General features: G+C 44.6%; 1 protein-coding gene across 9 annotated transcripts in view; it reads left to right on the forward strand.

Annotated features, from left to right (window-relative positions):
• ATP2B4 (ATPase plasma membrane Ca2+ transporting 4) overlaps nucleotides 1–27,126 on the forward strand; it is a 181,939-nt gene that overhangs the window by 142,012 nt on the left and 12,801 nt on the right. For 5 of the 9 annotated variants that reach the window (XM_060277063.1, XM_060277058.1, XM_060277059.1 and 2 more), the window contains 10 exons: nucleotides 1,561–1,795; nucleotides 4,960–5,139; nucleotides 5,834–5,921; nucleotides 7,281–7,387; nucleotides 8,648–8,839; nucleotides 9,859–10,072; nucleotides 12,184–12,395; nucleotides 15,169–15,276; nucleotides 16,240–16,422; nucleotides 21,077–21,166. In XM_060277063.1, coding sequence (XP_060133046.1) covers nucleotides 1,561–1,795; nucleotides 4,960–5,139; nucleotides 5,834–5,921; nucleotides 7,281–7,387; nucleotides 8,648–8,839; nucleotides 9,859–10,072; nucleotides 12,184–12,395; nucleotides 15,169–15,276; nucleotides 16,240–16,422; nucleotides 21,077–21,166 — 1,609 coding nt within the window. Of the gene's footprint in view, nucleotides 1–1,560; nucleotides 1,796–4,959; nucleotides 5,140–5,833; nucleotides 5,922–7,280; nucleotides 7,388–8,647; nucleotides 8,840–9,858; nucleotides 10,073–12,183; nucleotides 12,396–15,168; nucleotides 15,277–16,239; nucleotides 16,423–21,076; nucleotides 21,276–27,126 lie in introns of all 9 variants that reach the window. The other 4 variants (XM_060277066.1, XM_060277065.1, XM_060277064.1 and 1 more) reach the window with 2 other exon arrangements.

Here is a 27,126-nt window from a genome sequence, read left to right on the forward strand (position 1 = left end):
ACATCAGAATCAAGGTTGACTTAGGATCAAACAAACTCATGGGTTTTGAAGTATGAGATATCTTCTCTGTGCTACACATTAATTACTTGGATTTCAATACAGTGTATAGGTGCCTTATTTTTTATAGTTCCGTGTTTTTTGGAACAGAGGTACTCTCTTAATTTTACTTCCTCATGCCACTGCAAGGAGTCATAGAATTGTAGAGTTGGGAGGGACCATGAGAGTCATCTATTCCAACCCAGTTGCATAATTTTGCAGCCTTTTCCTTTTTGCTGTTTATGTCAGCCTAGCAGTATGCCATAAGTGGAGTCCTTGACCATTGAATTTCCTCTGGGTTTTTGAAGTGGCAAAATACTAACGACACAAGTAATTTCATGGGTTAGGGAATATTCAGTGGTGCATGCTAGTTATAAAAGAAGCTGCTTTCCAACAGTTCGTCACTCCCTCCTATTGTGCCCACAAAATGGTATTTCCTTCCCATGTTTTTACCGTTGAAGATCATACCCGCTGCCCATTCGTAGCCTGTCAAAGTCACTGTATTCAAAAAGAGGATAGGCATGCATGGAGGGGCAGAATGAGGCCTGTGTTCTATTCTATTTATTTATTTGATTTCTATCCCACCTTTCCTCCAAGGAGCTCAAGATAGCAGCATACATGGTTTTCCCTTCCTCATTTTTTCCTCACAACAACCCTGTGAGGTAGGCTAAGAGACAGTGTCTGGTGCAAGTTCAAACAGTGACTGAGTGGGGATTCGAATCCTGGTCTCCCAGGTCCTGGTCCAACACACACTACACCACATTGCCCTGTAGCCATGGATGAGGTGCTGGAAACTCCATAGGTCCCCAAAGCATGCCTAAAAATGACCTACTCAGTTCCCTTCTATTTATCCCAACTTGTCAGCATTCAGTCCACTGGTGGGCGGCTTTCTCCAAGAGAAAGACTCCGCTCTGCTCTAGACATGAGGCACCTCTCACTTTCTTGTCTACATCTGTACTGGGATTGTTTTATTTATTGTTTTATCGCTTGCTGTTTGCTACCCTAGGCTTCTTTGGGAGGAAGGGTGGGGATATAAATTTAATTAATAAATAAAATAATAAAAGCAATAGAGCCGTCTTCCCCCCCCAACCTTGACAGCAAATGGATGTAGACCTCTTGGTCTGCTCCAGGTGGCTATGAATGTGTCCTATTACGCAATCAAAATATGCATCACAGTGTATTTGGTATCTCTGTCCCATTAATATAGTTGCTGAAGTTCAACAGGCCCTTCATCTGTGGGCAGCCTTGTAAGTTAAAGCCTAAGTTAAGGCTCAAGTTAGGAATGAGCAGCAGTACAGACTTTCCATTAAAGAGGGCAGCACAGCCCTTCTCATTGTCATTCTGGGAAGGAGAAAGTAGACAATGTATCCCTGTGTGTAAAATAGTGTGTAATCCATGCATCACTAAGGCACGATCTCTTTGGACCACGTTCCTAAAGCTCTTTGCCTTTGCTTGCATGAATACAGCTTCTGGAATACATGCTTATTCTTCCTTCTGTTTCTCCCCATTCTACTTTTGATGCAGATGCACAAAGATCTTGGACAAGAATGGGGAACCCAGAATATTTAAGATGAAGGATCGGGATGAGATGGTGAAGAAAGTGATTGAGCCAATGGCTTGTCAGGGGCTGCGTACCATTTGCCTGGCCTATCGAGATTTCCCTGCTGGAGTTGAGCCTGACTGGGATACTGAAAACGAGATCCTGTCTGACCTTACCTGCATCGCTGTGGTTGGCATTGAGGACCCTGTTCGGCCAGAGGTACCAGCATAGCTCTCTTTGATTTTTGCCTAGCGCAAGGGGGAGACAAATCACTTCTTCCCTCTGAATCATATTCTTTCGTCATGTTGACTCTCATTTGGTCCCAGCTGTTTTCAAGATTCATTTCCTTCAGAGCCAGCTTTGTTTCCTCTCCTGATGCTTGTGCAAACCAGTGACTTTTACACTAGGCCTCTTCTCTAACGTCCACCTTGCCACTTTTCCTCATTTTCCACTGCTACTTTAATCACCAATTGCAACTTTCAGTATATTGGACTCCTTTGCTCTTTCCGCCCCCTCTTCTTTCCTGCTGTCACTTCCTATCTTTGCCATGGCTCTGCTTTTTCTTGACTCCTGTGCACTGCTTTCTCATGGGTCCATCTGATTTACTGATCTTCAGACCTGGCTTATTATTTCTCTGCTCCTGCTCACCTGCTTTTGAATGCCTTAGTCCCATAAACTTTCTGACTGCTGCCATCACGGTCCTGCCTCACTGTCTGCCAGAGTTTGAAGATAACTGTATTTCCCATTTACAGTCAATGAGTTGAATCCAATGCAGCGCTAAATTAAACTCACTTAGTGGCATGCATTTTCCACTGGCAGAATATTTTGATCCAGCGGAATGTTCTTCTGCAACAGGCTGGATAACCAGTTTACTGGTAACTTTGTGGAACAATAATTGCATAGTTTGTTATGCAGCACATTTCTGCTAGCACAGCTGTATTCCTCTGTTGCTCAACATCAAAACTTGCCCGTCCTCTGTTGTGCCAGTGCACAGAGAATTTCTAGATACTGCCCAGAATCCGCTGGGATGCTGTGTTTTCAGTAAGGCTGGTAGTGTGAAGAAAAGGCCCATGTGAGATTCTGGCAGCCACAGAGCAGTGAGAAAGTCATGAGGTACAGCTTCGTCCTTCATGGAGTCACATTAATGGAGGGGAAAGCTGCGCCTGTTGAATGCTACCCTACTGTGCAGTTGTTGCAGGAGTTGACAGCTGTGTTAGGAATTGCCTGGAAGAGGGAATTTTGGCACACCCTGCTTTTCCAGTCACGGTGCTGCGGGAGGTGTGGCAAATATCTTAATTCTTTCTTCCAAGCAATTACAGAAGGGCCCAGGAACCCTGCCTCATACTGAATGAGGCAATTTTAATTTACAAATTCCACACAGAAGCAACTGCAGGGATTCTGACAGGGAACGAAGGCTGCTGAGGGAAGGGACACGTTTTTGAGCATCCGCCTCCTCGGCCTGCTTCTCCCCACCTCCCACACACTGTTTTCTCTCACAGCTTACTATGGTGGTGACAAGCAGACAACTGACCTAACAGAATCAACCATCCCAGGCCTACCTCTTGATTACATTTCAGCGCTGGCCCCCTGCACACGTCTTTCCTTAATTAGATGTTGAATTATCTGGGGTTGGAAATGGCTTTGCAGATGCCCTGCATGCAGTAGCTCTGGAGGCGGTGATTCAATTTGCTGGTGCCTTAGTAATGTCTTCCCTCCCTCCCTCCCTGCTCAGGCTTGTTCGGTACAAGATAAAGCCTATTAGAGCAGGGATGCAGCAATGAAATCAGTGGTGCAGGGCAAGGCGGGAGGCTGGCCTGCCACTACTTTGCTGTCCCATAGTGGGAGAGTGGTAAAAAAAATCCCTCTCGCCCACATCGTGGCGCCAGAGGTTCCCACGCGGTGCTGCATCATTTTTGGGGGGGGGGGGGTAACAAGTTTATGTCTCCCTAGAGGCTAGAAATTGTTCCTATTCCAGAAAATGCTCAGAAAAAAACTTGTTGCCTGGCTACGAACTATGCATTTCCTGAGAAGCCACAATTGGTTCCAACCCTGAGCACACATACTAGATTTGTACCTACATACAGCGAAATGCATGTTCGTGTGTGAGAGAGGTCATCATGCATGGACCACCCTGGGCTCCTTTGGGAGGAAGGTTGTGATCTAAATTTAATCAAGTAACAAATAAATGACAGCTTGCGTTTAGGTTTTGTACAGTTCCAGCAGTAGGGGATCTGCCATATACGAAGACAACCCTTTATCAGAGCACTTTTAACTTGCAGTTCGTGGCAATTTCCTCTTAGTTCCTTTTATTTTGGACTAAGTGGAAGGCAATCTCTTATTTTTAGTCACCCAAAGAAGGGCCTCGGATGATGATCACAGGGTCCAGGTTGGTTCCTATGGAGAGAGGTGGTCCTTGAGGCATTGCGGCCCTGAGCTGTTTAGAGCTTATAGGTCAAAACCAGCACTTTGAATTGGGTCTGGAAACTAATTGGAAGCCTCACCATCTATAATCAGATCGTTTAAAGTTAAATTAAAGTTAAAACCATTTTAAATTGTTTTTTAAAAAAGTTGAAACAATTTTAAATAATTGGGGTAATAATAACAAGAAGACCCACTAAGCAATACCCCAGCCCAAGACTCCATTCAAGTGCCCTGCCCTCCTAGGCCAGGTGGAGGAGGCCTGTAAGGCAGGGAGCAGGTTCCCCAAGACTCGCAGCCAAAAGGAGCTACTATTTAGAGACAAAATCTGAAGATAACTCCATAACTTTTTTTTGTTACTGTGTTGAAAGTCCAGTGGGAATAACTTAAACAGAATATACATCTTTAAACAAATATGTATTGCTTTTTTTAATGACCTATGTTTGGAGCAGTTGCATTGCAGTGTTGTCTGGAATGTATGGACATAAATACACAAGTGAAACTTGGAACAAAATGTTGCAGAGTGAAGTGTTCCTGTTCAGGGTTCCAGTCAACCCACTACCTCATCTTTCAGGATACTCCATTCCAATCTCCTCCCTCCCTCCCTCCTCTGGTTTTCCATTCCCCCTCACTGTCTGCATTCTGTGGTCACTGCGCCTGCTTAAAACAATTACTGTGTTGTTGAGGTGGTGGGGCTTCCACAGTTAAGGTTTATATTCCTAAGTATTTTTTTTCTACTTCTGCAAATCTGGGTTTCCCCCCCTGAGCCTGCTAATTCCCTCCTGAGCACAGATGTATCATTTTGACTACATAAGGATCTAGACTCAGGTAATGAGTTTCCTGTAAGTTTATAGTTGCTGTTCCCCCTTCCCCGCTCCCTCTTCAGGCTTTATCCATGATTTCCCCCTGCCTCATGCGTGCGCAGCTCAGCTTCCTGACTCTGTTATCTCATGGCTTTCCAACAGGTGCCTGATGCAATCTTGAAGTGCCAGCGCGCTGGTATTACCGTTCGGATGGTTACAGGTGACAACATCAACACAGCCCGTGCCATTGCAACCAAGTGTGGCATCTTGCTACCTGGGGAGGACTTCCTGTGCATGGAAGGGAAGGAATTCAACCGGCTGATCCGCAATGAGAAAGGAGAGGTGAGGAGATGAATAAGGGATTGAGGGAGCAGGATGGGGTGGAAGCCGCTCAGGGGGGCCTGGTCAGTTTATTTAGAGGAGCACTCCCTGCTTGATGGCTTCTGAAATGTGCCTTATTCTGTGTAGCACATTCATTCTGTGATCTCTGGGGAATAATGAGCTTTTTCAAGCTCCTGAGAAGGAAACTCTTAGCTCTGAAGTGCAGGCTTGGTAAGGCTAGAATGCAGCTATAGAGAGGGCTTTTCTCTGCCCATGCTTGTTTTAAATACTACAGGTATTTTCTACGGCCTCCTGCTTTGAATCTGAGCTGACTCCAGCCACTGATAAATACAGAAAGCCGGCTGGTTTTGCCCAGCATAGAATCAGAGAATTGTAGAGTTGGAAAAGACTTTGGGGGTCATCTAGTCCAACCCCTGCAACGCAAGAATCTCAACTGAAGCATCCATGATAGGTGGCCATCCAACCTCAGCCTTCTTATGCTTTATATGAGATCCATGTTAGCATGGACAGAATGGGTTTTTACCCACATGAATGGCTGACACAACCCCTTGGATTGTGAAATTATATTAGTTTGCCTTTAGATAAGCATGTGTCACTTGTGAGTTCTCAGAACTTCCAGGTAGGAGGAAAGAGGAAAGCGGTTCTCAAGCTCCTGTTCCAGGCCAATTGGTGAGTTTATGGTTTTGTCTTGCAGGTGGAACAAGAGCAACTGGATAAGGTTTGGCCCAAGCTACGAGTCCTGGCACGATCTTCACCCACTGATAAACACACGCTTGTGAAAGGTAAGGATTTCTGAGGTGACAGAACTTGCCCTCCAAAAAAATGCCCTCCAGAAAGTGGGAGGAGGAAGAGAATAGAGGGGACAGAGCCCAGCATTTGCAGCTCCCTATAGCAGCATTCTGTGCATTCGCCTTTAACCTGCATGTGTGAAACAGACCTTTGCTTGGAAAATTATATCCTGCCATTCCAATGCTGGAAGGGAATACTCAAGGCAACTTTCACAACCAAAAGTAGTTAAATAACAATAGAAAACAACAATTAAGAAAAATAGAATCCTGGAATTGTAGAGTTGGAAGGGACCCTGAGGGTCGTCTAGTCCAGCCCCCTGCAATATGCAGCTGTCCCACACAGGGCTCAAACCTGCAACCTTGGCATTATCAACACAACGCTCTAACCCAGACTTTTCAAAACTTCTCATGACACACTTTTAAGGCATGTGTCATTTTGCGACACAGTAATTCAGTTTTACTAGCAAGTCAGAGGTTAAACTAACCCCTTTCCAGGAGTGCGGGGAATGTTCACACAACACACCTACACACTGCAGCCGACACACTAACGTGTCGGGACACACAGTTTGGAAAGCTCTGCTCTAACCAACTGAGTTTAGAAAAACCCTTTTTCTTCATCAGCAGGCAGACTGAATGCTTGCCGAAACAGTAAAGGAGCGTCTCCACTCCCATTGTTCTGCCCGGACACTGAGGTCCAGCTCCAAGGGCCTTCTGGCGGTTCCCTCGTTGCGAGAAGCCAAGTTGCAGGGAACCGGGCAGAGGGCCTTCTCAGTAGTGGCACCCGCCCTGTGGAACGCCCTCCCATCAGATGTCAAAGAGAAAAGCAGCTACCAGATTGTTAGAAGACATCTGAAGGCAGCCCTGTTTAGGGATGCTTTTTAATGTTTAATCGATTATTTTATTCTTCTGTTGGAAGCTGCCCAGAGTGGCTGGGGAAACCCAACCAGATGGGCAGGGTATAAATAATAAATTATTATTACCGGTATTATTATTATTATTATTATTATTATTATTATTATTATTAAGTCTTCAGCTAACAGTGAAACATTGGCAAAGGGGAAGCCACACAAAGCTTCTGGAGGCAGAGAGTTCCACAGTCTAGGTGCCCCAAAAGAAAATGTATCCTCACCAACTATCCTTAGTGGCATGTGTGAAAGGGTCTCCCCTGGTGATCTTTGGTGGATAGCTTCATATGGGAAGAGGCTGCCCTTTTGGTATCATTGGCCCTAAGCTGTAACCACCACAGCCTGAATTGCTTTTGGGAAATGACCTGTTGCGTTGCAGCTGGATGTTTTGCTGCCAGTCTGGGTCTCTCTGTGCCTGCCCTCTACTGACATTCCTCCCATCTTTCAGGAATTATTGACAGTACCATTGGAGAACGGAGGGAGGTGGTGGCTGTGACTGGGGATGGCACCAATGACGGCCCAGCCTTGAAGAAAGCAGACGTGGGATTTGCTATGGTATGGACTAATTGGTGTGTTGGAAACCAAATGCAGCAGCATGCGGGGTTAGTGATTTGCTTGTGTGTGCCTTGGCATAATGGAGCTGATAAGCCGTGTGTGTTAAAGCTCTGTTTTTATTCTGCTCTATTTTCTGTTTCAGTTTTTGCACTTTGCAGAAGTCAGGAATGTTACAGCTCAGGACAGAATCTCACAATCCCTGGGCTCAGTAGGACACAGCAGGCAAGCATTAGGAAAAATTGGTCACCACAGGATACCTGCTTAATACTTCTGAAGCTTGCTGGGATTGTTCTGGCAGCGGCAGATTCTGTAGTAACTGACTGCCACCGTGTGTCTGGAATGGAGTTTTGCAATAAGCCTAATTTCTGCCTTGATCTGCTGCCATGGTTCTTCACTGAGGTGCAGGAGGAGTCTGAGCAGAGACTTACTGCCTAGGTTTCCATCACACTTTTGGTGTTGCAAAGGGGGACAATCAAAATCACCAGTGGGATCTGCAGCAAAAATGTTCCATACCCTCCTGTATGATCCACCATTTCCCCCCTGCCACCCAGTTTTGTGTGCCTCCCTGCCTGTAATAGAATTATATACCCATTGCTCAGTCCTCAATGGGCTATTTCAAGCCTTCCCTCCCTTAAACTCAACTCTGGCACTCAACTCTGAACTTCAGAAAGAGAGGGAGTATTTTATGTCTCAAAGGGCCTTGTCTTTCCTTTACGCTAATCAGTTAACTCAGCCATCGGCAACGTTTTCCGGCCGTGGACCGGATCATTCCCACGGACGATTGTCCGTGGGCCGGACATGCGCCGGACATGCGCCGAAGCGATTTCCGGTGCCACGCTGCCCATGTCCAAGGCTCCAGAAATCGCTCCTGCGCATGTCCGGAAGCCGAAAATCACATCTGGGCATGCACAGAAGCGATTTCAGGCACCACTCGGTGAGTCCCTGTGCCGCGCTGCGCCGGTTTAGCGCAGCGGGTGGGGGACTTGCTGAGCGGGCGGCTCGATGACCGAGCGGCTTGTGGGCCGGATAAATGGCCTCCATGGGCCGGACGTTGCCAACCTATGAGTTAACTCATCCATGGTTTTTTTGGGGGGGGATTATGGGATTAGCCATCTAATTCCTCCTGCAATCTCGTGGTCCTCATCTGAAACTGGAAGGTGCCTGCCATTTTGAGCGCAAGCCTATCTCTGTGGAGAACCAATCGTAGCAGCAGAACAACGACCTATTGCCAGCTTGATCTCCTCATTTTCTCTCCCTCAGGGCATTGCTGGCACAGATGTGGCTAAAGAGGCCTCGGATATCATCTTGACAGATGACAACTTTACAAGCATAGTCAAGGCGGTGATGTGGGGCCGCAATGTGTATGACAGCATCTCCAAATTTCTGCAGTTCCAACTTACGGTCAACGTGGTGGCTGTGATTGTGGCTTTCACGGGCGCTTGTATCACTCAGGTAACATCAGTCAAATGGGGAGGAGTTTTATCTATAGCTTATTGTTTGGAACAATTGAGGTGTCTTGGAACTAGCCATTCTGAATGCCATTCCTAGCTTTGCTGGGCCTCTATGTCTGGTCTTGATGCAGGGCAGTGTGTAAAGACATGTGTTACGGAGATGGTTGGGTTGGATTTCAAAGGTAGCCATTTCCTTATTGGATCCAGCCCAAAGATCCATCTAGCATTTCCAGCAGTGGCCAACTGGATGCTCCTGGCAGGTCTCAAAGCTGTTGAAGAGAGCAATCCCTTGTTTGTCATCAGCATCTGGTAATCAGAGGTATAATGACCCTTAAAGGTGGCTATTGCAGCTAATAGCTAGCAATGACCTGTCCTCGGTACCAAGGGATGGAGAAACTGCAGCCTACAAATGTTGCTGGACTACAACTCCCATCATCCCTGAACATTGGCCATGCTGCTTGGGACTAATGGCAGTTGGAGTCCTGCAACATCTGGAGGACCAAAAGTTTGCCATCCCCAGCTCCATACATTTGTAGAGATTATTGCAGCATGGAAGCACTTGGAAAATTTGCTGTCACTGCCTATTGAAACATCTCTGCAACAATGAAGACTGCATAGATATTATTTTTATTAATTAAATGCAAGTTGGTGTTCTGAAAATAGTTAGGAGTTGGAGCCTTAAGGCTGCACAAAAGTTATTCGGGAGAAGATTATAGATCATAGAATTGTAGAGTTGGAAAGGGACCACAAGGGTCATCAAGTCCAACCCCCTGCAAGATGCATGTGCTCTCTAAGCTAACCTCCCACCCGGCACTAAATATTTAGTAGTTTAATACTACAGTTGTAGCATTAGTGTTGCTGGGCTTCCAACTTGACCATCCCTGGATGATTATACTACTGGGTTAAGAGTTAGAACTGTTGCATGTCAGCTCCAGGTGAGCAGCTGAGAGAGTGGGAAGGCATAGTCTTGGACCAGAAATGAAATGCACTCCCTTCTGATGGATGCTTCTCCCTTTGCAGGACTCTCCTCTGAAGGCTGTCCAGATGTTGTGGGTCAACTTGATCATGGATACCTTTGCTTCATTAGCCCTTGCCACAGAACCCCCAACCGAATCCTTGCTCTTGCGCAAGCCATATGGCCGCAACAAGCCACTCATTTCCCGCACCATGATGAAGAACATCCTGGGGCATGCTGTGTACCAGCTCACCATTATTTTCACACTGCTCTTTGCTGGTGAGAGTCAAAGATGGAAATTGCAGTCTTTAGCAAGACATGAAACCATTAGGTTGGGTCTTGGAAAATCTAGGTTCTCCTTTCCCTATATCTACCCTGCCATACTTTCCTTCTTCCCTCCACAAAAAAACTGTGGGCCTTCAATTTAGCAGGCAGTAATCATTTATAATAATTCTATGGTAGTTGTTGGTTGAGTGATTTAGCATACAGGAAAGTTTTCAAACAAGGCTTCTTTTTCAATAAAATGAAACTGTTCATGCAGCTGATTCTGATACCTGGCTATTTCCCCATCTATGATGTAGACTGCCAGGAACAACTTCTATGCATGATCTTGCAGGGTTCAGAGGCAGAAATTCCATGCATGTGCTGAATTTCTGACTGTTGTGCAGCTTTGAAAACTACACAGTCTGTCAGGAAAAGAGAGTCTCTACGGAGACTATATGACCAATACATTCAATCCTTGGCCAAGGGAAGAGCTTTAATCTAGGAAATTATGCCTTTTATCAACACAATTTAGCTTTTCTTTTGCCTTTTAAAAGCTGTTTTACACTGGGTTTTCCTTCAAGTGATGTATTTAAATTTGGACAGGTTCAAGTACATGTTAATTGGCCTTCTTTTGGCTTCAGTCTCATAAAGGGAGCTGTCTATTTTTCCAGCAACTCCTTATCTTGGACTGACAATCCTCATTCCAAATACAACCCTAATTCTGCCCTGAGAAGACATTAATGCAAATTGCACCGTCCTTTTTGTGTGCATGGGTCTGGTTTGTATCATCCGGTTGCCAATATCTGAGACTTCGCAGAATGCAGACTTTGGCAAGTACAAGTAATATGGAAAGTCGGGGAATCAAGACAAGGATAGATGTGTTACTTTCTGGATTCACTGGCCTGATATGCACCTCATCTCAAACCATAGTTTAAAAGAAACTATTCCCACCATGCTCATTCCCTCGCTCCTGCTGTGCCATGGAAAAAACAAGCCAGAGTCTGGGTTGTCATGTCATCTAAACCTATGCTCATGGTTTGAGCAGCAAGCCCTTGCACATTGAACCATAGTTTGTTCTGAACTATGGTTTAATGCGTTTTCTTATTTCCATGGTTAGTGTCTACGTTCCAGTTGGCTGGTGGAGTTTAAGAAGGCTGAAGAGCATGTCCCTTGGGATACAGTAGTGAGCTACTGTGTTGCCTCTGTGCACTTCCTTTGTAACTGCAGGGAGCAGATCTCTGCAAGGTGTTTACAGAATTGCAGCAGGCTCTCTCAGAATGGTGCCACCCCACATGGTTGCTTCTACAGAGGGGCAGTCCCTATCTCTTGATACCCTGTTTTCCTGGAGACACTATTGTCACATTATATTTGTCCTACACTCATGAGGGCTGGAAGCCTAGCTTGGATTTTGGACTTGTTTTTTTAATGAAAAGTGAAATTCTCAGGGATACAGAAATACACAAGCAACAGAAAGTCCCCAAATACGAAAATGTACCAAACAAGCCTATAGAGAAGGAAGTGAAAATGGATACACACAAGACAATAAGCAATACACATTCTTGATGGAACACTTGTTAATAGCCTGCTTTGACAAATGAGTCTTTTTCAAACCTATCCAAGCAATGCTGAGTCCTTGGGAAGAAATATTTCCAACAGACTTCTTAGGGAATGAATCCAAATTCTTCATATGCACCAACAAGATCCTTTATTGGCCATTAAAACCATCTAATATTAGGCAAAACAGTGTTCCATTGGGTGTGTATATTGCTTTTTGTCCTATGTGTATCAGTGTTTATTCCCTTCTGTATATGGTTCTTCAGTACAGTATAGCATATTTTCATATTTTGGGTCTTTCTCTTGCTTGTGTATTTCTACCTAGGGAGCCTTGCTGCAAGTTGTGCATTATCCTTGAATTCTCAGGAAGCTACTTTGTGTGCTGGAAGAACAAGCCTGTGCTGTTCAGAGAATGAGTTGCTTAATGGCACGCAAGATACGTTTGCAGTTAACCCTGGTTTGGGGATTGTGTTCTACACTGTGTTGTCTGTGTGTAAACTCTGGTGTCTGTGTGTAGGGGAAAGAATGTTGTTATTCTTAGCATTTTTCTCTTCAAACTCTTCTTCTGCTAGGTGAGAAATTTTTTGATATTGACAGTGGCCGGAACGTCCCCCTCCACTCCCCACCCACTGAACACTACACCATCGTCTTCAACACTTTTGTCATGATGCAACTTTTCAATGAGATCAATGCTCGCAAGATCCACGGTGAGCGGAATGTCTTTGAGGCCATTTTCCGGAACCCCATCTTCTGCACAGTGGTGCTAGGAACCTTTGTTGCCCAGGTAAATTATATTGGCTAAGAGGCAGGCGGGAAGGGGGTCATGAGGAAATGGAGAGATAAAACTGGAGGCGGAGGGGAGAGACTATGAAAGGGAACACTGTCAGAGGTTGTTGTCTGAAGCATGCTCCTTGGCCAAACACCATATAGCTCTTTGTGAGGCTGACCACAGTAAGGCATTTTATGGGCAATCTATCCAGAAGATAAATTGTATGTCGAGGAGTTAGTGATCTGACAAGACAGGCGTGCCTTGCAAGTGTGTGTGAAAACAGAAATAAGATGATTGGATACGAGAGTTCTCTACTTGTGGGAAGCAGGACAGCTAGCGTGGAGAAAGATCTCTTCTCTGGAACCAGAAAGACAGTCTCCAGGTCATCTCCAGAGGCGCAAGGTCTGCAGCCAGGCAGACTTGGAGGTTTTCACCTTTCTAAGAACCCAAGGGGTGGAGGAGGAGGCAGCATCAGTAGGCAAAGCAGAGAAAAAGAGTAAGAGCCCTGGCAGCTCAGGCCATCCTGTTCTCACAGTGACCAATCAGATAGCTGTGGGAAAGCCCATGAGCCGTATTGGAGTGCAGTAGCATTCTCCCTACTTGTGATTCTCATAGACTAGCTCCCTTGTGAGTGGAGAGGAATTGCTTCCCTAAGGATGCCTCTGCTTTATTCCCACAGAGCAGACAGTTATATTTTAGCGTGTTCAACCCACATAGACATCACCCCCTGAATGCACTAGCCAGCAGGAATGTTGCTTCAGCCCAGACACTGGGAGCAGGGGGGTCCCTCTGAGTTGTCAGAGGTCTTTCCCCCAGGGCACCCCTTCAAAGGTTTCATACGGTTATGTCAGGGAGGACAGGGAGCCCTGCTACCACATATTAGCAAATGCTGCCTGGGGCTAGCGTGAGACTGCCCCACAGCTGAAGCATTGCCCTGTGTGCATCCCTGGCTGCCGGTTAGAGCAGACCAGTGGCACGGTGAAGAACAACACACACAGATAATAAAGAGCCATAAAGCAGATCTAAAACTACTCTATTGTGGGCTATATACAAAGTCCATTCTCTGCTACCCAGCTCAGAAACTCAGAGCTGTGCATGTTGCTTCCAGTTCGCCTGAGACCAGAAGCGAAAGTAAAGTACAATGAAAAACATCACATGGGAGAAAGGAGATAAACACAGCTTCCTTTCTCATGGTAAAGTCAGACACACAAACCATACCCCTCCTCACTGCTGGAGAAGCTTGGTGTACAAATATCCCAACATCCCCAAGGGTTAGAGTCAAGGGAAGTCCAGCCCAGTGCAGAAATCCCTCAGGGCAGTTTCCCTACCAAAGGCTGTGGGGGCCCTTCGTCTCTCTCTCCTTTCCACATAGAGACCAGTCCACTACAGGAGCTGAGCCACATGGTATTAGCTCAGCTTTTCCTGCAGCTCCACCCTCCGCTCAGGCAGTTCCATTTCCCGCAAACTTGTGTGACATCATTCACAGGGAATAGGCCAAACCATCCAAGCCAAAATCTCGTCATCATTTTTGCAACAAGTTCTGCCATGTATCAGCTGATTTAATGCATGACTTGGCTGCACCCAAGGCAGATGCCCCACTTACACCTCTCATATCTGAGGAACTCCTGATTTCAGACTTAGATGAGTTTCTGAAATGGACTGAAGTGGCTGGGGACCCCCAATGCAGATGCTTCAAGGCACATTTCGCGGCTCTTGAGCCCACAGCTACATCCTCTAGCAGCCTTCACCTCTCTGAACCAATCCGATTGAGAAGTACCTGGACACATGGTACAGATGTCTTCCCTTCCGATTCCTTATAGTGGAATCTCACTGAAGAAAACTCTCACAACTCTCATGGCTAGTCTGCTGGCTTTCGTGGAGCACATCAGGGCAATAATACACATTGAAGCTTGGATCTGATTGTGTGGGTCCATGCTATGGCGCTCTGGTAACATGCCACTCAAACCAGTGATGAGGCTAATTTTTGTGGTACTTAACAAACTATATTGATGCATTCAGGCAGGACTCTCATTGGAACGGGCATAGAAATGGCCCCATGCTGTAGACGTGGTATTTACACAGAAGAGCTCACCTCTTGAGAGTCCCATGGACTGCAAGAAGATCAAACCTATCCATTCTTAAGGAAATCAGCCCTGAGTGCTCCCTGGAAGGACAGATCGTGAAGCTGAGGCTCCAATACTTTGGCCACCTCATGAGAAGAGAAGAATCCTTGGAAAAGACCCTGATGTTGGGAAAGATTGAGGGCACTAGGAGAAGGGGACGACAGAGGACAAGATGGTTGGACAGTGTTCTCGAAGCTACGAACATGAGTTTGACCAAACTACAGGAGGCAGTGCAAGACAGGAGTGCCTGGCGTGCTATGGTCCATGGGGTCACGAAGAGTCGGACACGACTAAACGACTAAACAACAACAACAACACATCACCAATGCACTGCCGAAAGTTCCTTTTTCAGTTTTATGATGTGAATAAGCACTTTCTTATATGATGCAAGAATGGGAGGAATGGGAGGGTCCCTTGAGTGGTCTGAAAAATGACTTGGAGCCACCTTCTGTCCTTTTTCCAGAGCACACCCTGCACAAATGTAGCTAACTAGAACATGGCATGCAAGTTGTTGTATGTTTTTGTCTAGTAACATGCCATGAGTTAGAAAATGTAAAGTGTACTGCTTTGGAAGGTAACAATTCTTTCTGTACCTCCATAGTTTTTTGTTTTGTTTTTTTAACCAAAGCTGATCTGACTGTGCCCTTTTTCCTCTTATGCCACAGATCATCATTGTAGAATTTGGTGGGAAGCCCTTCAGCTGTTCTGGACTCACCTTGAGCCAATGGTTCTGGTGTGTTTTCATTGGTGTTGGAGAGCTGCTTTGGGGACAGGTGAGCCCAAACAAGATATGGCCATATTGTTAAAGGAAGGCTAAGCACCCACCATACCTCTGAGTTATGGTACACACACATACACACTTTGCAGCTATGTGGGTGCAAAATTTGGTGATGCTGTTAATAGTCCAAAGTGCTTTATGAAGTCAATACTCAACTCCAAAAAGCATAGCAGTCTTTAAGCCTAGATCAAGGATGGGGAACCTGTGGCTTTCCGGATGTTGTTAAGTGTGCCTCTTTCATTGACGATTGAACATTCTGGCTGGGACTGATGGGAGTTGGAGTCCAACAACAAGTAGAGAGCCACAGGTTTTCCCAGTCCTGACTTTAGATGTCTAAATTCAAGACCCAGGCTTTAAAGCAGAGAATGGTCAGTTCTGTACTGCCACAGAACTGAGTGAATTAAGGAGGCATGATTGTCAATTCTATTGCCATGGGGAGTTTTCATTGAGAATAATTCATCTACATTAGTAACTCTAATTCTGTCATTGGGAAGGAATTCCTTCCTTGGGAAGGAAATGTTGTCTACTCCTTTTTACAACCAGCTTTACATCCTCACCCTCTGTTTCTCTCAAGCAAACTGTTGTTGTTCTTCCTTTCTCCCTGGTTTCCTTCCCATGAAAGTGAAGTCCTTTCAGATGCAATTGCACACATGTGAAGAGTCATTTTGTCAATTGCACAGGCTATATGAAAAATGTTGTTTATTCTGTGAGCCAGGCTGAGGTCCTGAAGCAGTCCAAAAGGTTACACATAAATTAATTAAATAAAGCAATAGATTTTTATTTTTTTTAAATGCCATGATGGTGCTTAGCACTGCTTGGGATGGCATGACCCAGTTGCATGGAAATATTGTCCAGAGTTATGGTGCTGACCAGATAAGCGTCTGTGTTTTTTGGGGGGGGGACCCAAAATTGTACAAAGCAGGGAGGAATTAACCTTGAGTGTCCTGTATATCTCTAGTTGATCAGCAGCATTCCAACCAATCAGTTGAAGTTCCTGAAGGAGGCAGGCCATGGCATTAACAAGGACGATATGAATGATGAGGAGTACACTGAGGGTATGGATGAAATCGACCATGCTGAAATGGAGCTGCGGCGAGGACAGATTCTCTGGTTCCGGGGTCTCAACAGAATACAGACTCAGGTACAGTTTTCATTTCTCCTCTGCTAGGGACTTTTGACTGCCTCCATTGGCGACTCGTAGCTGTGTCCTCTCCTGCCTTAATCAGAGCCCATCTCAGTGAAATCAGGGCTGCATGCCATGGAAAGGGATGTGCATTCACACTGTTGGAAGAGTTGGGAATCAATGGCCTGAGCTAGTAGTGTTGATGTACATGCAGCTAAGCAGATGCACTCACCTGGGCTTTTTCTAAGCATCGGTGCTTGCATCCAAGGCAAGTCTCTGCATGCACAGGAAAAGTTGGAGCATTTGATGCCAACCTTCTCTCCCTGCCTCTGAGATGCAATTCTTTGCAAACAAAAATAGCAGTCCTGCTGAGCTATGATGTGGTCATTGCTCAGGGTCCCACAGTTGGCCTCCAGATTTTTGCAGCCCCACTAAACATTTGAAAAAGGACAATCCCTCTTGCTGTTGATTTACACTAAATCCTTTGCCGCGTTTGCCATGGCCCTTGAAAGTGAACCTGGATAAAGCCATTACTTTTGGAGGATTCCACAAAAGGGAAGAACAAGCCCTTGTGAAATCAAGGGGAATGTGTTCCCTACTGTTCATGGGCTTAGGCTAACAGCACAGCAGAGAGTTTCCTCTTTCTGGAGGAACAAACACAGACCAGGCTGCAGATATTTCCGATGGTACAAATAAATTCAGCCACTTCATTCAGGGGCACGTCACCCTGAAGATTCCAGATGAAGATGAAGCTAACATTAACCATTCCTTGCAGATATACACACAGAGAGACCATGGTATTGCAAGAACTTCCATTGGCTTTCCAAGTTCCAGAACCTTTTCTTCATAAGTAATAAAATGTGTTTTGACAACTATTCACCGAAAACAAGGTTACAATAGTTGTGCAGACACTGTGACTCCAAGCACATTCTTAGACTCTGGATTCTTCTCAAGGAAGTGGCATTCACAGAACGAAAGTCAGCTGCAGTTTCATGTCTAGCGAAGGTTGCATCCACAATACATCAACTTTCATAAAGTGTAAGGACTGGCTGATTATTTTTAAAAAAAATACCAGCAGCAACATCCATCTTCTTGAGATTGTGTAACCCTAGATTGTTGCTTTAAGATATTCTTTTAAGAAGAATATAAGAAAGGTTTGACTTGTTCTTTTCCTTTCACTGTACCCCCTTATCCAGTAGTGGTTGGTGGGGCAGCTCAGACAGGGTGGGGTTGCTTACCTGCATTCTCAGTACTGAACATCACTACTGGTTCCTGGGAGACGGGCAAGGCACAGGAGCCAATAAAATGCTTCTGCTGCAACACTCACACTGTGCTGAGCTCCCTCCACCACCCTGCCAACCACTACTGTCTTTCAAATGAAATGGCTCTGAACTCACTTTTTGAGCTGTTTTTGCATATTGGGGTAATTAGTCATCTCAAGGCCTTGCACTATCTTAATGCAGCAACCTCATGCAAGCAGCAATCATCACCGGTCTTAGACCCCACCTGCATTTAAATCAGTGTCATTCCACTTTAAACAGCCATGGCCTTCCCCAAAGAATTCTGGGAACTGTGTTTCGTTAAGGGTGCCGAGAGTTGTTCGGAGACCCTTATTCTCCGCAGAGAGAGCTACAGTTTGCAGAATTCCATGGGATAATGGATTGGCTGTAATACCTCTCTGAATATTGTAGCTCTGTTGAGGTAATAGGAGTCTCCTAACAATGCTCACACCCTTCACAAACCACAGTTGCAATATAAAAACACAAAATACATACCATAAAAACAAACAAAAACAATAACCCCCCCATACACACAGTATTATTATTATTTAAACCGTATGATATTGCTTTAAATATATAGGGCAGATGGGATTTTTATTGTCATTACTCTGAGTTCAGTGAAGAGTCTTTATTTCTGGGGGCTTCCTAACCACTGGTGACAACTCACTGTTGCGTGATAGTTATTACCATTATTTTCCTGGCCGGACAGAAATTCATCCAAAGGGAAGGAGAAGCATACTAGAGATGCTGATATAGTGTCACATAATTTTTTATAAATCACTACCCTGGGCTCCTTTGGGAGGAAGAGTGGGATATATATTTAATAAATACAGATGAGACGGCAGTAATTTCACTGTTTTCTTCCTTCTGCCTGCCAGGGGATGCACTAGAATTTAAAAGCCATGTCTAGTATATGGTGCATCCCAGAAAGCAGGAGAGATTGATGGGGAAGATAGAACCAAAGCAGGAAGGGACCGAGGGCAAGTTGAGGATTGAGCTTCGTGGGATGGAGGTCCTACGTTGATGCTCAGTCCTTTCCTTTTCATTGTATGCCTTGGGTAGTCACAGAAATTTGCTATTTGTCCAGATGCTTGCCTCCATGATAGGAAACCAAGCCCTTTAAGGAAGCAAAATGATCTTGGGTGAATGTCTGCATGAGACCTGGATATGAGCTATATTTTACATGTATTTTACCATTGTGATCTGTGCCCACCTGGAATGTAATTCTTTGTACTGTGCATTGTTTTAAAAATATTGTTTTGATCCACACACCCAAGTCACATGCAAAGGATGAAATGAAGACCGAACCTACTGAGTTTGCCAAAGGTTGCATGTGGGCATACAGTTTGATGCAGCATCTGGTTGTTTAAAGTTCTGATGCTGTCTTGTATCAGACGGGCAAGGTCACTGTTGCATGTCACTCACTGCCTAGGATGTTTCACTGTGAAGGCACGCAAAGACCCTTCCTGGGTCAGAGTTGCGCATCACTGGAGGAGAAGTGTCTGTGTTTAGTTGCCTATGCTGGTCCACAACAAAGTCTTCAGAGGGAGAGCCGTTCAGTATCAGAAGTGCTCCTCTCTTTACTCTAGACATGGCAGATGATGGTAGGTACAACCAGGCATAATACGGTGTTGCAAAGTTTCCTGAACTGTAAGAAACCCTCATCGAGCCAATAAGGAGGAAGTGACCAGGTCCAGTGTGTGAAAGAGCTGTTTCACTGATGGAGCTTTGCATGTTCACTGAATGGACAACGCTGCCTGCTACAGCCAGCACTATGCAAATGTGAGACACCTTGAGTGGTTGTGGGATTTTTAATTTTTTAAAAAGTGTGATATGTAATGTAGATCTAAGCAAACAAGCCTTGAACCTGGAAACCAAAGCTCCTGGTAATGCAGATTCTCCTATATCTGTGTTCCTTCGGGAAAACAGTGGGGATTCTTTTTTACTGCTTGCATGATTAACCACCGAAACAGTCTGCATCCAGGATACAATAGCCACAGTCCTTCCCTTCTGAGCAAAAGGCATTTCCAGCTTTAGACAGAATGACTTGCCAGTGCTTAGAGGAACCGGAAGTTGTACCAGTGCAGCAGCTTTTTCTGCCCCTCCCTTTCTTAAACCAGGAATGATACAGAGAACACTTTCTGCTCTTGTGATACCTCTGCATGCTGCTGTGCCCTTTCTGCTTTGGGATGAATGGACAAGCTGCTGCTGCAATTAATTCCAGCTTGGTTGTTATGTGACTTGTTTCCTAATGTTGGCCAAACGAAATGACCCACTCTGATTCAGGGCCTGGACCTTGGCAATAAGCCTGGCTGGCACACACCACTCCTGGTTAGAGTTTTCTGCCACTTGTCCTTAGTGTCCCTTGGTGACATTTTGAACCCACCACACATCCACCACACATGTCAATGTGCAGGCTGCACTTTTGGGTCATTCAGACTTCGGCCTTCATGCTCCTTCTTCCCACTGCCTTTATATAAGATTCCCACCACCTGGCATATCACCCACACATTTAAAATCAGAAGTGGTTTGACTACACCAGAGGTGGTAAACCTGTGGTCTTGCAGATGTTATTGGACTTCAACTCCCATCAGCCCCAGCCAATATGGCCAGTGGTCAGAGTCATGGGAGTTGTAGTTCATCAGAGGTGCCCCATACCTGTTATAGTCAAATGCATGTGATGAAACTCGGGCAACACCTAGGAATAGTGATTTGTAGCAGAGTTGTGGTGTGGTGTGCATATAAATATGCTTAATAAATTTGTCTCTCCCCTGCCGCTTCAGTTACTCTGCAGATGCACATTTATCCTTTGCAAAATGTGCATCTGGAGCTCATTGAGGCAGGACAGTAAGAGGCCAGGGAATAGGTTTACCAATACTTTATCTAACAAATTTATACCCTGCCCATCCATGTAAATAATAACAATTCCAGGGCAGGCTACAGGAACCAGACTTTAAAAACAACAACAAAACCAACAGATGGAAGATAAACACCAGAATAAAACAAGGAGTTAGGCTCCCCTCCTGCAGTTTCTCCACTACAAAGTGCCCCATCTTGACACTCCACGGCAACCAAGACATAGACCTGCAAAGTTTCATTATATGCATTTGCACATAGCACGTACTTGGACCCTAAAATACTGCACCTGCTGCAAACACAGGAATAATTGGGGAAGAGAAAGGAGCTCTTTGCTGAGGGGCTCTACGTTTTGGATGAACTGCTGAAACTGTTTACAGGGGTGTCTTGGGTTTTTCCTCTTTTCCCTTCCACTTTGGTTCCTTACTGTTTGTATCTGTATCCTTTGTCTGCCCGGTTTCCCCTTCCAACTCTCCCAGTTCCTTTTCCTCTTTTGAATGTGGGACAAAGCTATCTTACTCTCTGATTCTTTGCAGATGGACGTAGTTTACACATTCCAGACCGGCGCCTCCTCTTTACAGGGAGCCCTCAGGAGACAGCCTTCCATCGTGAGCCAACACCACGATGTAAAAAATGTTTCTAGCCCAACCCATGTAGCTCTTTCCTCCGTCAATTCCACTCCCACCACTTCTGCTGCTGCTGCTGCTGTTGCTGCTGCATCTCCTCCTGCGGGCAGTGAGTGATAGTCTATTCAATGCATGACTTCCTAATAACCACCAAAGGGCACTCGCACAGACCTAACCAAACCTGTTCTCTTTCCCTTTTCTTTTAACCCATAACTTGATTCATGGTTTCTTGTCTTGAGAATTGGGAGGAAGTGCGGGAAAAAGCCATTCTGTTTATATATTATATACAACTTTTTTTTAAGCTCTTGCATCTTTTAACTTTTAGTTCTTTCTGGTTCTTTTTTCTGTTTGTTTTTTTTCTCCTACTCTATTGCAACTTTTTTGTCTTCCTCCTCCTTGCAGGACTGAATTATGACTCCCATATTTGGGTACCCAAAAAGTTTGGTGCTCTTTTTAGTGGGACAGCAGAGGGGAGGGATAGTTTAGTTATCAGCCACAGCTAAATATAGAGATGGGCAAATGTCTCTGTCTTGCTTTCAACAGGAAGTGCTCCTGCTGATATTATTTTCCTCCTACTCTAATCGTAATTTCATAGAATTCATAGAATCGTAGAGTTGGAAGGGACCACGTGGGTCATCTAGTCCAATGCCCTGCAATGCAGGAATCTTTCACCCAACATAGGGCTTGAAGCCATGACCCTGAAATTAAGAGTCTCATGCTCTATCAACAGAGCTATTCAGGGATTAATTGAAAGCAGTATTTGCCCTTGAAGGGTTCTGGAAGGCTTAGGCTACAATCTTGTGCACCTTTACTTGGTAAAAAGCCTCAATGGAAATTACTGTGGAATAAACATGCTTCAGATTAGGCAGTTAGCACCTGGCTCTTATTCAGATCAGGAGAAGGTCTCAGGGTAGCAGGTTTAGCATTATCAGTTTCAAGATTTTGTTTGGTTCTGCATCAAGGCTAACATTATCAGGTAGGACTGATAAAGTCTGGTGGTGCTGTTGAGTCCTTAAGCATTTCTAAGAATGATAGATCAGCCCTTCTCTTCTATGCAAACATCTCATTCCTTTTTTAAAAAATAAAACAGGGATGCAAATATAATATGGTCTGTCACCATACAGATGAAGCATAGCATAGATGCTTTTGATTTGGAGGAATCTCTTGTAATCAACACTGAGCTATTATTGGGGGTGGGATCTCAGTCATCTAAAACCAGGAGCTTGTATTAGCATTCTATAGCATATCATGTAATCTGTGTAAAATCCACAGCCTTTTAGTTTATGTCGGTGTGCTGCTGGCTTACAGAGACTTCTGTGGGTCTTCTGTTTAAGTTAGACTTCCAAGCCAGACTTAAGTCCTTTATTAAACTTTGTGTTCTGCTTCTACACTGGAGTAGACTTTGCCTGTGTGCACAAAATTGGGTGGCTTAGTTGTTCAGAAATTGGATTTCTGCAAATGCAGGCATTCGTCCAGTTCACATATTGCAGCAACCCATAAATGATTTCCTATGAATGCACCTTTTGGACATGAACCCTGGCTTAGCATTATGTCCAAACCAGGGATTTTGGTTTCTTACAAAATATATATATATAGTTGATACAAGAACAAATGTTAGTCTCCCATGGTTTGTTGGGAGTGAAAGAAACCACAATTCCTTGTTCAAATGTAACTCTTAAACCAAGGGATCATAGCTTTTTTCCTCCAAGTGAAAGCAAGGAAGAGCAAAGTGACCCAGATTGGTGTGTTTATGGTAAACCATTAATGTGGTGTGTGAAAGAGCACATTAGCTTTTCCTGCGCAAAGAGATGGCAGATGTGAAAAGATGGTATACAAAATAATATTTACATAAAACATCAGTTACTAATTTTTCTCATTCATCTGGGGCAGTCAATTGTGTGCTTTGCTGTACAATAAATAATATACATATATTGTCCAGAAAGGTTATCTTTAAAACACACACACGCACACACACAGTCTATGCTTCTAGAGTAGCCTTCCCCAATCTGCTGTTCTCCAAATGCTTTGAACTACAACTCCCATCACACCTGACTGTTGGCCATGCTACCTGAGGCTGATGGGAGCCAGAGTCCCGAACTAAAGTCTGGAGGGCACCAGGTTGGGGAAAGCTGATTTAGAATAATACATTTTTTGTTTCTCTATGTTAAGAGGTGCTGTCCAATATTTATGTTTCAAGGAGGAGAATTTTCCTAATCATTTGCATTTTGCACATAGCATTGACATTTTTATTTTTATGCATACACCAGACTTTCTGAAGAAGTGCAGCTGTTGCCATTTACTTATCTATATGTGCATCCATGTAATAGTTTATTAAAAAGAGTATGCTCAGGTTATATGCATCACACTCAGCAAAAGAAGCTGCCAACAGTGGGGTTTCCCCCCTTAGCGCACAAAATATTACTTCTTAATTTTTATCTGATTGAAGAGGGCTTGATAGGAAAAAGAAAATGTATCATCTGAGTGGACAGCATGGTTTCTTGTTCTGTAACAACTGCATCAAAAACTATCCTTTTCCTTTTTGGACTACCTATGCAGTTTCCTACTTGATTTCTGCTACTCTTGAAAGCTACATCTCTCTCTCTCTCTCTCTCTCTCTCTCTCTCTCTCTCTCTCTCTCTCTCTCTCTCTCTTTCTCTCCTTCTTTCTCTTAATACCTGGTGGAAAGTTCTACAGTGTTTAAAGTCACCAGTCCCAAAATGCTGTGTTCGTGAAGGCTGATTGGTTTAGAAAAGGAAGAGCTCATGAGTACATAGAAAGGGGTGGGTGGTGTGGCCATATCTCTATGGTTTGCTTATTGTAGACCATGTGAAAGGATTCCTGGTTCATTTCAAGAAAGACGAGGTAAGATTTTAAAGGAACTATGGCTTCCCATGTGCTCAGAAGGTAGCTAAAGAGCATATGTTCTATTTCATTCCACTTGGAAGAAAGCGGGAAATGCCTCTGTTTTCACCCTGTTTATTAATAACCCAGCCCTGAGCAGACAGCTGCAGAACTGAATCAATTAGTATAGATTGTGCTAATTGATTGTTCTCTTGATGATGGATCTGATTATTACATGTGTTACAAGATACAAAACAAAACTTCTTTTCAGGAAACTTTGCCATTAGCCTTTTTCAGTGCTTTTTTCTAGGGGGGATGCAGGGGTACGCATACCCCTAAACATTTTGTGAATCCAAGTTTGGCCTCATCGAGGGACAGCATTTCAATATGAGTAGGAAAATGAGAGTACCCCTAAACATTTTTTTAGAAAAAAGCACTGACCTTTTTAGAGGTTCTTATTAGGACCAAAAGGAAGGAAATAAATAATTTGATACATCTTTGGCATAGGTGAAGTAAAGTACTTTTCCCTCTGACATGTACTAGGCCAGTGGTAAAAGATGCTTTATTTTAAATATGGAACCCATGGAGGGAAGGAAGGAGAGCCAAGGTTTGGAAGAACCTTTTATTTTAATGTTTGAAATGGTTAAAGTTAAAATGTATAAAACTATGTAAAACCAATTTAAAATTAAAAAAAATAAAAATAAGAGGTACTAGGCCAGTATCCCAACTTTTTCTATATCAGTCTGCTGAGGACCCCCTATGCAGTTGCCATGTCACTCTACATGAACTGACTGGGCAGCCTAATGAAGCTGTGTGAGGATATTTGGTGTGTGTTTTAAAAAAAATAAAAATAAAAATTGAAAGGCAGTCTGAAGTGAAAACCCTTGTCCTTGAGGAGGAACTTTTCCTTTCTACTATTATAGAACTACTCAAGTAGATGGAGTCAAATTAGTAAGTAAGTAAAAGTAAAAAGTAAAGGACCCCTGGACGATTAAGTCCAGTCAAAGGCAACTGGGGGGTTGCAGCGCTCATCTCGCTTTCAGACCAAGGGAGCCGGCGTTTGTCCACAGACAGCTTTCTGGGTCATGTGGCCAGCATGACTAAACCGCTTCTGGTGCGCGGAGGAACGTGACAAGTGCCAGAGCGCACAGAAATGCCGTTTAGCTTCCCACCGCAGTGGTGCCTATTTATCTACTTGCATTGGCATGCTTTTGAACTGCTAGGTTGGCAGGAGCTGCAACAGAGCAATGGGAGCTCACCCTGTTGCTGGGATTTGAACCACCAACCATCCAATCGGCAAGCCCAAGGGGCTCAGTGGTTTAGACCACAGTGCTACCCGCATCCCCTTAGGTGGAGTCAAATAGACAGCATGTAAAGACAAACAAATAAAGAGGTCCCGATGGCTGTGGAGCCTGAATTTATATAAGTTACTGTAATGTTGGTTAAAGTCAGGGCTTTTTTTCAGCCAGAACTCAGTTCCGGCACCTGTCAGGTGAGTGCCATTGCCATTATAAGAGAACAAGGGAGGTGTTCATGGTGAGTTCCAGCACTCCTTTGTCTAGAAAAATAGCACTGGCTAAAGTTAACTTTATGATCATTCATTCAAGTTCTTGGATAGAAATGGGTTGTTTTTTCAACCACTTCTAAAAGGTCATTGTGTCCTCCACCACCCCAGAATATTAAAAAGAAGAGGAGCCTGCATGCAAAATGCATGGGAGTGTGGAGATGAAGTCTTGGTTACAATAACCTATTCTCAAAAAGTAATGGAAGTGCAACTGAAGCTACAGGAACAAACAGCTTCAAGATTCCTGGTTCTGAATGATCTAATAACTAAAGGCACCATTGACTTTAATTATTCTGGTACTACTGATCAAGCTCTGTGTCCTTTTGCTTGTAATAGTTTTGGTGCCCCACCCCTTTTAAGCATCAAGAGAGTTTGTTGTTGCTGTCGTTTAGTCGTGTCCGACTCTTCGTGACCCTATGGACCATAGCACGCCAGGCACTCCTGTCTTCCACTGCCTCCCGCAGTTTGGTCAAACTCATGTTCGTAGCTTCGAGAACACTGTCCAACCATCTCGTCCTCTGTCGTCCCCTTCTCCTTGTGCCCTCCATCTTTCCCAACATCAGGGTCTTTTCTAGAGTTAGAGTCCTATTTTTGAGTTCAGCTGCTTGATCTTTGCTATGAGCATGAACATACAAAGAGTCTCCTGGATCAGGCCAATGGCCTGTCTAGTCCAACATCCTGTTTTCGCAGTGGCCAACCAGATGCCTGTGGGAAGCCTGCAAGCTGGACACGAGCACAACAGCTCTCTGCCCCCCTGCAGTTTCCAGCAACTGGTATTCCAAGGCATCATGCCTCTGACAGAAGATGTGGAACATAGCCATCAGTGGCCTTGCCCTCCATGAATGCCCTCTCATCCATCCAAGTTGGTGGTCGTCACTGCTTCCTGTGGGCACAAGTTCCATAGTTCAGCTCTGCACAGCGCAAGGAAGTGCTTTCTTTAACTGCCTTCAGTCTTCCAACATTCAGCTTCAACAAATGTCCATGAGTTAGGAAGACAGTCTTCTCCACTATTGTGAGATGTACTATATTTCTTTTTACATGTCAGAATTTTGTTATATATTTATAGCCTTTTGCCTATGAAACTGACCCAGGTCTGCTTCAGGTGGCAGAGGAGGATAAAAGGCAAGTGTTCCCATAGTGAGCAACTGGAATCAAAGCCAATTCAAGGAGAAGAGGAGCCAAATGCAGCTGGTCTCTCAGCTGAACCAGTGGAGTAGCCCTGCTAACCTTCTGTTCCTCCCTCTTCTACAAACTGATATATAATGGCTACTGCCAGGTGGTGATGGGCCTGCCTCCTTTTTCTCCCCCCTTAGTAGCCAAATGGAATGGCTGCTGTCAGGTGACCAAAGAACAAAGTCGACTTACTTTTTAATAGTGTGGTTGTGATTGTGAGCCATGAGAGCAGAATATGTCTCTGGCTGTGTGATCTTGAGAACAGTCAACAGGTGATGTTTGGCACAGACTACGCCATGCTGCTCTAGCGGAGACTGAATGCTGGATCAGGACTGATTCTACGAGGCAGTTCTTAAAATCAGTTTATACTCAGAGTAGCAAT

The sequence above is a fragment of the Zootoca vivipara genome, chromosome 7, assembly GCF_963506605.1.
Source record: "Zootoca vivipara chromosome 7, rZooViv1.1, whole genome shotgun sequence".
Taxonomy (NCBI): Eukaryota; Metazoa; Chordata; class Lepidosauria; order Squamata; family Lacertidae; genus Zootoca; species Zootoca vivipara.